Below are 13,683 nucleotides of genomic sequence, written 5' to 3' on the forward strand. Positions count from 1 at the left end.
TGATGCAATGCAAAAGACCCAGGCGTCAGTGTGCGTTTTTGCCCCAGCTTGTATTAAATTTGTGCCGAAGACGTATTTTGACAAATAACATTTACAGAAGTGTTTGAAATATTCAAACAGTTTATTTACCGATGTGCAAAACATATCCATTTTCCCATTCTTTTAGTATTTGGCTCAGTTTTGCTTGTTTTCATAGGTATTTTGTTCGTTGTTGATAATACTGTCACACTGTTACGGACCAATAAATTGGGAATTGGAAAATCAATTTTGATTGGGAAATCAAAAGAGCCTCTTGTGCTTATTAATTGTGAGAAAGAGTTAAATTCCCTTTAAATTTATTTTTGGGCGGAACGATTCTGTTAGCTGCAGTTCTATGGGGAGAGATTTTCGCACAGGACCAGTTTACAGACTTTTTTTTTTTTACTGTACTGTTCATTTCACCATGCCGACTGATACAAAACGTGTTCGCGGCCCCGAAGTGTCTCAAAGTCCGTCTCTGTTTACGTGCAGACCCGCGGCGGCTCTCCCTTCTGCCGGCCCCAGAGGGGACGGTCGGCAGCGGGATCAGGTGGACGTGCGGCCGGTTTTTGTCCGCTGCGGCCTGGTGAGTCAAGCTAAAGGCTCCGCTTATATCGAAGCTGGAAACACCAAGCTGATGAGCTGCGTTTACGGTCCCAGAGAAACAGAGCGGAAAGATGAGACAGATATGAAATGTGGGAGGTATGTAGTGATGATATGTGTTTATTTAATGTGTAAGATGGTCAAATGTTAGTTGTGAGCAAAGTTGGTTCAGTATGAATATTAGTATTTATGAGTTTGTGTTGAGTGAAGTGTTTCCGACATTTTCAACAGAATAAACCCTGGACATTTGACTAAACTATGAATATCTGCACACACATACATACATACACTTTTAAAATGTGTGTAAACATGTTAAACTGACTTAAAGCATACTAACTCGAGCTTCTTATTTTTGTTAGTTGAATAAACACATCAAAAACTGTGCGGTGAATTCTGCTGTACTTATATGTATGATGATCTGCCACAGAGAAAGTTGGAAACAGCAGAATGTCTTGAACATTTTCGACAGCATTACAACATCAGACATACGTCAGTCAATAACTTGATTCCCCTCCCATGGAGGTATATGGGGAAACAGATGGTGGTCCAGTTAAACAGCCAAGTGGAGCTGTAACCATAGCTCAACTCATCTGTGAATGGAACTGTGCTGACTCAGGATACCATATAGGAGCACACACAGGCCCTGCTCTTGTAAAGGCAACCAACTTTTTAATGACACTGGCATAAAAACATAATGAAGCCATATCCTTGTGATTACTTTGAATCGTGCAAGTCATTTAATCCTCAAGCATCCATGTGACACCACCTCTGTGTTTTTCTGTTTATCCAGACTGACCACCGACATGCGTTTCGCTCCGTTTTCCTGCCCGGAGAGGGGCTCCTGGATCCAGGGGAGCCAGGACAAGGACCTCTCGCTGATGCTACATGAGAGTCTGCAGCCAGCGCTGTGCCTTCACAAATATCCCCGCTCTCAGATTGAGGTCAGTGTGATGGTTCTGGAGAACGGCGGTTCAGTTCTGGCCCATGCCATCACATGCGCCTCTCTCGCACTCGCAGATGCAGGGATTGAAATGTACGATCTGGTGCTCGGTTGTTCCATCCGTCGGGATGGCGCCTCCTATGTGGTCGACCCGACATACGCAGAGGAAAACAGCTGGAGTTCTGGCAGCAGTGAGGACCAGGGCGGTCTGACTGTTGCGTTCCTACCCAGTCTGAACCAGATCTCTGGGCTGCAGTCAGATGGAGAAATGGCTGAGGAGACTCTGACAACAGGGATTCGGACCTGCATTGAGGGATGCTATAAACTGTACCCAGTTATCCAACAGGCCCTGCTCAAGGCTGTACGCAAGGCTGCGCCCCCACCATCAGAGAGCTGAGAGGCTAATCAACCATGATTTGTAGTTTTTCTAGTTTACAATTTCCATTACCAGTTGATAACATCACCTGTTTTTCTATGAATGCCATTTTCTTTCCTGATTCAAGTGATTTCCTCTTCAATAATTTTATAGGCATACATGGCTTGGTCTGATGCATTTTAAAGTTTACAGTTTCCTGTCACTGAAAAGGTATGAGTTTGTTTGCCCTGAATGTGCCGTCAAGGGGTATCGCACAAAGTGCAGAATAACCAATGAAATGCATTGTATTTCACTGGAAATAAGAGTAGTTTGAACCTATATTATTTTTAGGAACAAATTTGGATGTCGTCAGACAAAGCAGCCGGCTGTAACAAACCAGTGGACAGATAATGCAGCTCTGCACCTCATGTTAAACTCTCACTGATCTACATGATGGCTCAGGAGCGAGAATGTCTAATTTTTAAAAAATAATAAAACAGAATTTAATATCTCGACTTCACTCTCTTCCGTGCCTCCTCCATTTGCATCACAATATAGAAAGTAATGGAAGATAAGACCAATCCCAGTTTCTCCCCCTGACCTCATCCCGACATTTTGCAGCTGAAAGGAAACTTTTTATCTTGAAGATCAAGGAGTAGTGGTATTAGAGCCATTCAAATGGCCCCTGAAACTACTGGATTACCACTACTCCTTTATCCCTGAAAGAAAAGGGACACCCTCTGCAAAATGCACGGCCAAAGATGAGGACACATAAGGGGATTTGAAACTGTTAAACTTTTTTATTTTATTTTTTTGAATTTCACACCACGAGAGATAACTTTATCTGAGGTTTTAGGTCAAACCTATTTATGATGGGTTTCAGTAACTTTAGTCTAATCAAAAAAGCGCTGGACCAAGGTTTGGAGATACATTTAAAAAATATTTATACTTCACCGACTGCTTGAGGTTCTGACTGGAATAATGATTTTTGGCTATTTTCTTCCTGTGAGACACTGGATACTTAAACAGTAAGGCTTCAAACTATTCAGATGAAAGGATGTAAACAGAAGGAAAGACTGGTGCTCATGATTAATCACATAATGGATAATGGAGATTCACCTTTCAGCAGGACAAAGTCCCTCAGCAGCCTGCTAAAGCAGCGTTCGAGAGGTTGAAATATGTTGGAATGGCCTCGTCAAGCCGACTGAGAATCTGTGGCATGACTTAAAAGACTGCTGCACACCATCAGAACCTCCAGCTTGAAGGAGCTGGAGCAGTTTGAAGAGTAGGCAAAAATTCCCAGTGGTTAGATTAAGCAAGCTGTAATCTGTGCAAAAGGTAGCGCTGCAAAGTCCTGACTTTAGAAAGGTGAACAGTTCTGCACACTCGTTTGTCTTTGTATCATCTGCAAATGGAACGGTAAAATCCCGGAAAAGTTCATGTTAATTCCAGGTTATAGGGCATCAAAATAAGAAAACTACTAAGAGGGGTGAATGCTTTTCCAAGCAACTGTCTCCCTTTTTTATGTCACACTAACACAAATTTGACAGTAATCACAAACCAAGAGCAAGTTCTTTATTTTTCTCTTCAGACTTCAATAAACAAAATACACTCCAACATCTGAGACAGCAGCAAAGGATCCAGCATCTCCCCACAAAGACTCTGAAACAAACTACTGATGGGAAAACAAATTGAATCTCACAAATAAAAACATTTTTCAAACCATTCCAACTCTGCATTGAACCCAATGGAAGAGTCAGACGAGCGTGTTGTGTTCTCACTCCTCTGCTGCTGATAGCTAACGGGTGTGAGTCATGTGACCATCTAAAGCAGTCTCTTCCGTGCTCCACAGCTGTCAATCACTGTTCCTTCAGCCAATAGTTCAGCTTGCAGTCACTGTGGCTGCGGTGGGGAGGGGAGCGTGGGGGAGGGGGCCGGATGTCATCAGGGTAGGCAGTGCGGGATTTGTTGCTCGGCTTAAACTGTGTGAGATGCGATTGAGGGAAGGAAGGGGGAGGTGTCATGTTTTAGCGCCACAACAGCAAAAATAAATTAAAAATCACAACTAGATTTGGTTCAGAATAGTGTTTAAATGGGTTTAAAGTGTTCACTCATATCACTGGGCTGAACTGTGATGACAAAGAGCAACAGTTTAACTCACAGCTGTGAAATCAACAGGAATACTGAAAATGTGTGCAAGGAGTGAGTGTGTCTATCTGTAGGCCCTGCTGTGCCGTGGGTACGGCGACATGATTGCATCCACGCTACCTTCGCTGTCCGAGCTGCTGTTGGAGTCGCTGCTGCCAGAGTAAACACAGAGTCCCGGTAAAACGCCGACGCACACGGCTGCTGATGGCAGGTGTAACACGCCTTCACCGGAGCCCAGCGGAGCTGACGGTGTCCTGGCTGTCAGGCCAGGAACTGCTCGCTCATCAACGGCTCCCTTCGTCCCTCCTCCTGCTCCACCCTCCTGTGCTGAACAACACAACACACTGTAAGACTCAGAGATTGTAAATGCATCCCTCCAAGCATCCACTCAGCCTGTTTACTTCACGAAGAGCTTAGAGAGGAGGAAACTGGTAAGATTTTTAGATTCAGCCGACAGATTCAGATTGTTTTTATAAGTGTGTGACGACATCAGAAACAGGAAGCTGTGTAGCACAATACATCTACATGAAGCTGAGTTAGGTGTAGAAATGAGTCAGGCCAGTGCTGGGTTCTATGTGGGCTAATCTTGGTCTTATGTGACAGTCTTGTTATTGGTTTTTATTCCAATCACACAGCCAGTTTTGCCTGAAAACAAACATACTGCATTCTATGCATCACAAAGTGGAGCAGTGAGCAGAACATCTTGGTTTCTCTGGTCTGAAAGAGCTCAGACTGCGGCCCACCTGTGAGTCTGTCTCCGTTTCCTGTCGCTGCCGGAGTCGTGATTTCCACCTTCTGTTTCTTACTGCTGTCTGACGACTGCGAAGAACTGTTGGAGAAAACAAAGACAAATTCTGATTATTTATAGCCAGCATAAACCTGCAGCTTCGTTTGATTGACTTTAATGTTTTGGTTATAAGCAGATGGTGTTAGTGAGTAGCTGTTGAAAACAATCCAGCATTTATCATCGAGTTTACCTCAGTAGCAGGTAGAGAAAGAAAAAAGGATGAAACAGAGAGAAAAGTTGATTGATGTTTTAGGATTAAATGGAAGGTATCTGTGAGCTTACTTGCGTCTCTTGACTGCTCCAGCTAATAAATGGGCCTGAGACAGGTGGCTGGTTCTTTGCTCTGCCCCTGAAGGTTTTGGTGCTGCCTTCTTTTCAGGCTCCCTGCGGCTTTCTGCGGATGCATGCTTCACTAGAGCGCTGTGACAACACAGAGTTAAGGTGGATAAACCATAATGGAGCCATTTTTCTTCTAAGTTATTTTTTCCTCATGTGATGGTGCTTATATCAAATCAGGAAAATCTGTTATCATTCACTAAAATGGATTAAAGACAAGTCAAATAAACCACAGAACTGGCAAATAATACTTCACACGAGAAAGGATATTCTGTACTCCAACAGCTCCTGCTTCTCCTCATCCCTTCGTTGCTTCTCAACCAGACACTGTTGCCGGGAGACTTCGTCCAGGAAACTGGTCTCTTCCTCGTCCAACCCCCTCACCATGTTTCCTGTCACCACGGAAACAAACTCTCAACACAAGGCGGGAAATATGACAAACCTACATAGTCTGCTTTCACAACTCACACATAGTTCAGGGGTTCTGAGCGCTGATTTATAAATGTTTAAGTTTAAGTTCTGCTCCGGTATTGTTTTAATAAAATCTGGAGGCTCCACAGAATGAACATGGGTTGGAAAAATTACTTTTACAGATACCAGCAAGTTATCCATCCTGCATGCAGAAACATGTTTTTAAAGTGCTTTTTAAATAAAGTTGGCTCGGATATTTGGGTGTTTTTAACGTGTTTTGGCAGATTTTCTGCTGTTGTGTGGATGTTATCACACGACTTTTCAACAGGGTCAAATGCATAGTGAGAGTTTTGCATGAAAAACATTGTGAGATTCTTTGTTACGCCCGTTCAGAAAAGGCATCAGGGAAGTGGTAATGCTTACTGGAGAGAATTTGAGACTGACGGAGCCAATTATACCAACATTGTCTGGAACTCTCAGGTCATTACAGCCTAATGGAAGGAGATCCACAAGCATTTTGTTACTAAGTATTTGGGTAACACAGTGTTTGATAACTGGCATACTAATGACAAAAGATTACTTAGTATACTATTAGCAGCTAACAAGAACGCTATCACAAGAAAATGGTTAAAAGTGGAAACCCCCACTATTAAAGAATGGATTGAAATATCCTCCTTTTTTCTCAGAAGCGCAGAAAGAAATGTTCTATAAGTTGACAAAAGCATCGTTGGTAAGGACATTTAGACTTTACTTAGCCATCCTTTCCTGTTTTCAATAGACTATGTGACAGAATGACAGCACAATTAAAGCCCAAAAATGCTGAAACTACAGTCAAAATGGCAGCTGTATACATTTGCTTTTCCTGATTAAGAATAAAATTGAAAAGCAAACATAAATTCTGACCGACAAATCAAGATCGTGGTGGAGTAGGATCCCGCGGTGGTGAAATAACTATTCAATCCTTTCCTTAATTAGGATTAAAATGATTGCATGATCGATATATTTCATCCCATTTATGGGATGTTTGGTCAACCAACTGAATGATATAAAGACTCAAGACTCACTGAATTTAAACTGCTCCTCATATTCCATCTGCTTCTTGTCTTTCTGCTCCTGCAGTCGATCAAATAGTGAACGTGGGTCATACTCCTCCTCTGGGGCCTCTGAGGAAACAAACAAATATGAGGTTATTCGCACTGCAGTGGGTTCAGTGTGTTGTGAATCCACGTGTCAGCTCATGTGTTCTCACCCTCGGGATCGTCGGGCTTCCTGACTTTCTCCCATTCCTCCTGTCTCTTTTTCCTCCTCTCATCAAGCTCTGACTCAGACACAAACTTCCTGCTGAGGTCGGCGCCGGCAGCTTTATCCCCCGCCATTGAAACGACCCTAAAAACAACAGGTATTTACTTCTGAGTTTCATTTCAACGTGATATATATACATTTTTTCCCCCTCATAACTGACTGGTCATGAGTGCTTTTCCTCTTGAGAGCAACTGGGAATTTATCAATGTTGTTTCTCTTTTCATAAGTTGTTCAGCAGAAAATAAATCCAACTATCAAATAGAAATTCTAAAATACAGTTCATCGATGAATTTGTAGAATAAATTAAAAAGGTAAGCAAGGACCTCCTAAGGACATTTACCTAATTTTAAGACAGGGTAAGAACTCTTTTTCAATATGTCCTGTTACATAAGACGTTAGTATTGAATTCTTTTTCACATAACTGTATAAATACACTTTTTTATTCCAAAAAAAGTTGTATTGGTCCCAAAACTCCAGTATTTGTTGTGCTGTCATTCCAGGACTTTATATACCAGAACAAAGATATAACTACGTGCAATGTGTGTGTGTGTGTGTGTGTGCGTGTTCTATAAAACCCTCTTCTGACAATTAGTTAATGGATCTTCGTCGTGTCCTGCAAAACAGATGGTATTACCAAAAGAAAAGAAAAATATTAGGCTAGATCAGGCCTTCGGAACCGAAAAGAATATGACAATTTTGACAACTTATCGGGTGAATGAAACCAGTAAACAGAAAATCATGTAGTTAGTAAAACTGAATTGCAACTTGATTTCAACTAAATTAAATACAAATTCTGCCAAACAGACAGAAGCTAACAGCTATTATCGGTCCCATTGATCCGCTCCTCGGGTCACGGATGCGACGTTAGCTACAAATAAATTCAGCCTTTAAAGGCAGTAGATACACTTAGTTACTAGTACAAAAACAACTCAGCTATTAGTTTGTATGACAGCAGTAAGGTTGATCAAGTCTGTCTCGTTTGAGTTGAGATTGTAGGACGGCAAAGCTGCAGCCTTATGGCTAACCTTAGCTTCTTTAGCTTCACAAATCACCGCTGCCGACAACACAACATCATGACATGTCTGAAAAGCGAAACTCTTGTATGAACAACTGAGCACAATTTTAGTTTTGGTGCAAGAAAATTTCATATAGATCTGAATTATTTCTGTGACGCTAAAACTTACCTAGCTCAAGGCTAGCAAACAGCACCAAATAATGACGTTTTGCGTTACAGTGAAAGTGGCTCGTCAGAAATGGTTAAACTGTGAATTTGTTCCGCTTCGCTGTTCTAGCGGCACCGGCCTTAAACAACCCTTTCTTTTCAACTTAACTGCTAATTTTAACAAATGTAGGATATGCCGAATCAAGCTGCAAAACTCAGAGTAGATCTTTATAAATAGAAATAAAGTAGTTGAGGTTTTCCCAAAAGATTAGGATCCTGATTAAGATTCAGAGGATAACAACATTAACTCAGCAGTGAAAGTGATTTGTCAACATCACAGAATTAATTCAAACAATTTCTTAGCCCATATGTGTCATTTAGAAAAACCGAAGATATCTTTATATACGTATTATGTTTTAATAATGTACATGAAAAGAGGATTTAACAATGTCCAAGCTACTAGGATGATCACAACATGGCGCTTGAAGCACAGGACATGTCAGCTGGCACTGTACTGTGCAAAAGTCATTGCTCTTTCTTCATCCTCTTTCTTAAGGACATCACTTTCAGCTACTGTTCATCTGCTGCAGATAGTTTTTTAGGCCTGAGACTTCTTCTTTTGTCCTCCACTTGTCCAGTTTCCTCAAATGTTTTAAGGACACACTGCACACCATGCTGAGATATGCCAAGTTTTCAGCTAATAGCTCTTTGGGAATCACCTTGTTGCTGCAGAAATCCTATTTTCTGTCTGTCAAACTGTGTTATCTTTGCTGTTTTTCACAGATGCAACTAACGAAATGGGAACAAATGATGTGTCTTTGTGACAGGTTCCACTTTAAATTGGTTAAGTTGTCTGTTATGTCCTTAAAAAGGTACGTTAATACAAGGTATTAACTGGCTCCTTTTTTAAGCCTGAATGATTAATAGGTCAGTGTTAAGTGACTTAACAAACAGAAAAGCAGCCTTTGGAAGACCTTCAGACAGCCTGGAGACAGCCTAGTCTAAATTGCCAGTTTGATCATTTTTAAGCTGATGTAATGATTAAATTAACTTTAGTGTAAAACGTAACCAAAAAACTATGGGTGGGTTTGGGTTCATTAATGCTTCAGGTAACACACAAGAGCAACAGCTGAGTAATTTTCTTTTTCAAGAGACCAAAGAAGGGTGAAACAATATTCAGAAGCCTCTGTGAACACTAAACTAATGTTACCTTACTGTAATCAGTTCTCCTACCCATGCTGGTTATTACAATAAGTTTTATAATATATTTTTTTAAAGGTATGCATGATAGCCTAATTGTACAAGTCTCATAACTTGGACCCATATCCTTTCATCATCTTGCATGTCGAGCTGTGATTACTGCTTGTCTTGTTGATGGTAAATTCTGCAGCTGATGTCACCCATGGAGTGAACTTTTCCATAAAAAGCAAAACCGAGCCGGTGCCATCAAGAGGTTATAGAACATGGAACCAAAAGTCTTGTTTTGTCTTAAAAATTACATCAAATGATTAGAGTAGCACATAAAAGAACTAAGAAATAAATTAATATCATTTATAGGAAAAACACATTTTAAATACAAGAATAAATGCAAACATGAATATATTATTATTAGTAAATGAAGAATTCTTCTGTTTATTATCTTAATCATCATCATCATCATCATCTGCCGCTTATCCGGGGGTCGGGTCGCGGGGGCAGCAGCTTGAGCAGAGAAACCCAGACGTCTCTGTCCCCGGCCACTTCTTCCAGCTCTTCCGGGGGGACCCCGAGGCGTTCCCAGGCCAGCCGAGAGACATAGTCTCTCCAGCGTGTCCTGGGTCTTCCCCGGGGTCTCCTCCCAGTGGGACGTGCCCGGAACACCTCCCCAGGGAGGCGCCCAGGGGGCATCCTAACCAGATGCCCGAGCCACCTCATCTGACTCCTCTCAATGCGGAGGAGCAGCGGTTCTACTCCGAGCCCCTCCCGGATGACTGAGCTTCTCACCCTATCTCTAAGGGAGAGCCCAGACACCCTGCGGAGGAAACCCATTTCGGCCGCTTGTATTCGCGATCTTGTTCTTTCGGTCACTACCCACAACTCGTGACCATAGGTGAGGATGGGAACGTAGATTGACCAGTAAGTAGAGAGCTTCGCCTTCTGGCTCAGCTCCCTCTTCACAACGACGGGTCGGTGCAGAGCCCGCAACACTGCAGACGCCGCACCGATCCGCCCGTCAATCTCCCGCTCCATTCGTCCCTCACTCGTGAACAAGACCCCGAGATACTTGAACTCCTCCACTTGGGGAAGGATCTCATTCCCGACCCGGAGAGAGCATTCCACCCTTTTCCGGCTGAGAACCATAGTCTTATTATCTTAATGTTTCTTAAATTAACTTTTTCATCCATTTATTTCATTTTGTATTTCCCCATTAACTTTCTTGTTCTTTTACAGAGATGCACCTATCATTCTCTAAGGGTCTAAGCATTTCAAAGATTACTGTGTCTGATGTGGGCCTGTCTGACCATTCCTTTGTTTTCTTTGAGAGTACGATTTCAGTGCACACAAATGTCTCAACAGCAGTGATCTCAAAACGGTGTATAACTGAAAACAGTAGTAAGATCTTTAACCAGGTCTTCTCTTTAACACCTGCCCTGTCCGGGGTTCAGTCAGTGAGCTCGTCAGTAGCTTTAATAATAAAATGTTAAATGTTATGGATACTATTGTTCCCATTAAGGTGAAGGTTATCTCTGGAAGGAAGAAGTCTCCATGGCGAAATTCCACACTGGTGAAAAATGGGAAAAGAGAGTGTCGGAAAGCTGAGCGCAGATGGAGAAAAACAAATCTCCAGGTTCATTATGACATCTATAAAGAGAAACTTCACTCTTATAATTTACAACTGAGGAATGCAAGGAAATCCTACTTCTCTGACATCATCACCAAAAACAGTCATAATGCTCGGGCCTTATTTGCTACAGTTGACAGGCTAACAAACCCTCCTGTGTCAGTGGCAAATGAACTCCATTCCACCATGGCCTGCAATGACTTTACCAAATTCTTCATAGACAAAGTCCAAAATATTAGACAAGCAGTTGGTACATCAGCAGCAGGTTCAGCATATGTACTGTGTCCACCGAAAACCGGTTTAAACACCATGACACTATTTCAACCCATTAACAGTAAAGACCTGGAGGACATCTTACGTCACCTGAAGTCCTCCTCTTGCTGTTTAGACATCCTACCAACAGGTTTTTTCAAAGGGGTCTCAAAGACTTTGGAGTCAGACCTGTTACTGATTGTGAACTTGTCCTTAACATCAGGTGTGTTTCCAGAGCCACTAAAAACAGCTGTAATTAAACCTCTGCTGAAAAAGGAAAATCTTGACAAGACGCAAATTAACAACTACAGGCCCATCTCAAATCTCCCATTTATAAGTAAGATCATTGAAAAAGCGGTTTTTCAACAGCTTAATTACTTTTTAACACAAAATAACTGCTATGATACCTTCCAGTCAGGCTTTAGACAGCACTACAGCACTGAGACTGCTCTGACCAAAGTGTTTAATGACATATGTCTGAATACAGACAGTGGAAAAATGTCAGTCTTAGTTTTACTGAATCTCAGTGCTGCCTTTGATACAGTTGACCACAATATATTACTCAAACGACTGGAGAACTGGGCTGGTCTTTCCGGAACTGTACTAAACTGGTTTAAAACATACTTAGAGAACAGGAAGTACTTTGTGTCAATAGGTAACTTTACATCTGAGCAGACAAGAATCACATGTGGAGTTCCCCAAGGTTCCATCCTGGGACCTCTTCTGTTTAACATCTACATGCTCCCACTGGCACAGATTATAAAAAACAACCAAATAAACTACCATAGCTATGCAGATGACACACAGATGTATATAACAATGTCACCAGGAGACAGAGGGCCTGTACAGGCCCTTGGAAAATGCATTGAGGAGATTAATGACTGGATGTGCCACAACTTCCTCCAGCTAAACAAAAACAAAACTGAGGTAATTGTCTTTGGAGCCAAAGATAAACGATTGAAAGTCACCACAGAGCTTCAATCTATAAATCTAAAAACTACCAAGCAGGCCAGAAATCTGGGTGTAGTGATGGACTCAGACCTAAATTTGGACAAACACATTAAGGCAATAACAAAGTCAGCCTACTATCGCCTTAAGAATATATCAAGGCTAAAAGATCTGATGTCTCAGCAGGACCTGGAAAAACTAGTCCATGCATTCATCTTTAGTAGGCTTGATTGTTGTAACAGCATCTTTACAGGTCTGCCTAAAAAGTCAGTTAGACAACTGCAGCTCATCCAGAACTCAGCTGCTCGAGTCCTCACTAAGACCAAAAAAGTGGAGCACATCAGTCCAGCTCTGAAGTCTTTACACTGGCTGCCTGTCCATCAGAGGATAGACTTTAAAGTTCTGATGCTGGTCTATAAAACTCTGAATGGTCAAGGACCAAAATACATCAGTGACCTCCTGACCCACTATGAACCTTCCAGACCCCTCAGGTCACCTGGATCCGGTTTTTTATCAGTTCCCAGAGTCAAAACCAGACATGGATAAGCTGCATTCAGCTTCTATGCTCCACATGTCTGGAACAAACTCCCAGAAAGCCTCAGATCAGCTGAAACACTCAGTGTATTTAAGTCCAGGTTGAAGACACATCTATTTTCAGCTGCATTTGAATAAGCTTGACTTTCAAAACGGAATCATGTTTTAACTATTGATTTTATCTTTCATATATATAATTTTTTCTTATTTTATCTATTGTTCTTATTTCCTTCTTTTGTTTAAATTTTAAATCATGCTTTTTATTTCTTCTGTTTTAATGTCTCTGTGAAGCACTTTGAATCACCTTGTTGTTGAATTGTGCTATACAAATAAACTTGCCTTGCCTTGCCTACGTTCCTGAACCTACATTTGTTGTTACCTCTCATTTACTGTACATGCAGTAATGTCTGAATCACGAGCTTAGCGCTACCCTATAACTATGCAGGAAAAGACTAATCCTGTCTCCGCGCAGTGACTCACTGGTCTGGAGCCAAATCCCAGTTTAGTTGCCTGAAAACACCTCAAATTTCCTCAGAAATATTAGCTTCTCATCTATTTGTCTTTGCTGACAGACAGAGGTCTAACAGACAGGTTATCCTGTGGGTGAAGAAGAGAATGGGTTGTCGTGGAAACAGGATCACACTCTGGTGGCTGCAGTGACAATTTATAGAGTAATTTGCAGCTGTGAACATGATGCAAACAGAAATATGCAGGTGCATGGTTTGTTAATGAAGTGTGCCAGCTGTCCCATTTGATTTCTTTGTGCCTTCTGTCCGTTTGTCTCAGCTTCTCGACCTTATTTCACGTCTCCTGAGCTCTGTCCACCCTTGGTTCTTGTTTTAGGATCTTTATCTGTGTCAACCTCTCTGAGCACTGCTCGGGTGCTTTTCTTAGCCACTCAGAACTGTGTCATTTTGTTCAGCACACTGATGGGGAGGTGTAACAGCTTCACTCGACAGGAATACAAACCATATTGAGTGGTTTGGTGATGTTTGACCTGCCCTCTCCCTGTTCCAGGGCTCCATTGTGGTTTAACTCTGTAATGCCAAAGCACTTAAATGAAGCA

General features: G+C 41.8%; 2 protein-coding genes across 3 annotated transcripts; one reads left to right on the top strand and one right to left on the bottom strand.

Moving 5' to 3' along the window:
* The first annotated feature begins 422 nt into the window (after window positions 1–422).
* On the top strand, window positions 423–2,411 carry exosc6 (exosome component 6). The gene is made up of 2 exons (XM_072385295.1): window positions 423–720; window positions 1,412–2,411. The coding sequence occupies exons 1-2, from the start codon at window positions 443–445 to the stop codon at window positions 1,956–1,958; spliced, it is 825 nt and encodes a 274-aa protein (XP_072241396.1). The 5' UTR covers window positions 423–442; the 3' UTR covers window positions 1,959–2,411.
* A 1,066-nt stretch (window positions 2,412–3,477) lies between these two features.
* Window positions 3,478–8,144, bottom strand: psme3ip1 (proteasome activator subunit 3 interacting protein 1). 2 transcript variants are annotated; one of them, XM_072386670.1, is made up of 8 exons: window positions 8,085–8,144; window positions 6,848–6,984; window positions 6,663–6,761; window positions 5,457–5,579; window positions 5,134–5,272; window positions 4,808–4,893; window positions 4,185–4,391; window positions 3,478–3,898 (listed from the first exon to the last, which is right to left on the bottom strand). In XM_072386670.1, the coding sequence occupies exons 2-8, from the start codon at window positions 6,972–6,974 to the stop codon at window positions 3,894–3,896; spliced, it is 786 nt and encodes a 261-aa protein (XP_072242771.1). In that variant the 5' UTR covers window positions 6,975–6,984; window positions 8,085–8,144; the 3' UTR covers window positions 3,478–3,893. The 2 variants fall into 2 exon arrangements, with proteins under 2 accessions (XP_072242771.1, XP_072242770.1); XM_072386669.1 differs by having other exon boundaries at window positions 3,478–4,391.
* Window positions 8,145–13,683: the final 5,539 nt, after the last annotated feature.

This window comes from Leuresthes tenuis, unplaced genomic scaffold (assembly GCF_036924035.1).
Source record: "Leuresthes tenuis unplaced genomic scaffold, fLeuTen1.0.hap1 SCAF_5, whole genome shotgun sequence".
NCBI classification, from domain to species: Eukaryota; Metazoa; Chordata; class Actinopteri; order Atheriniformes; family Atherinopsidae; genus Leuresthes; species Leuresthes tenuis.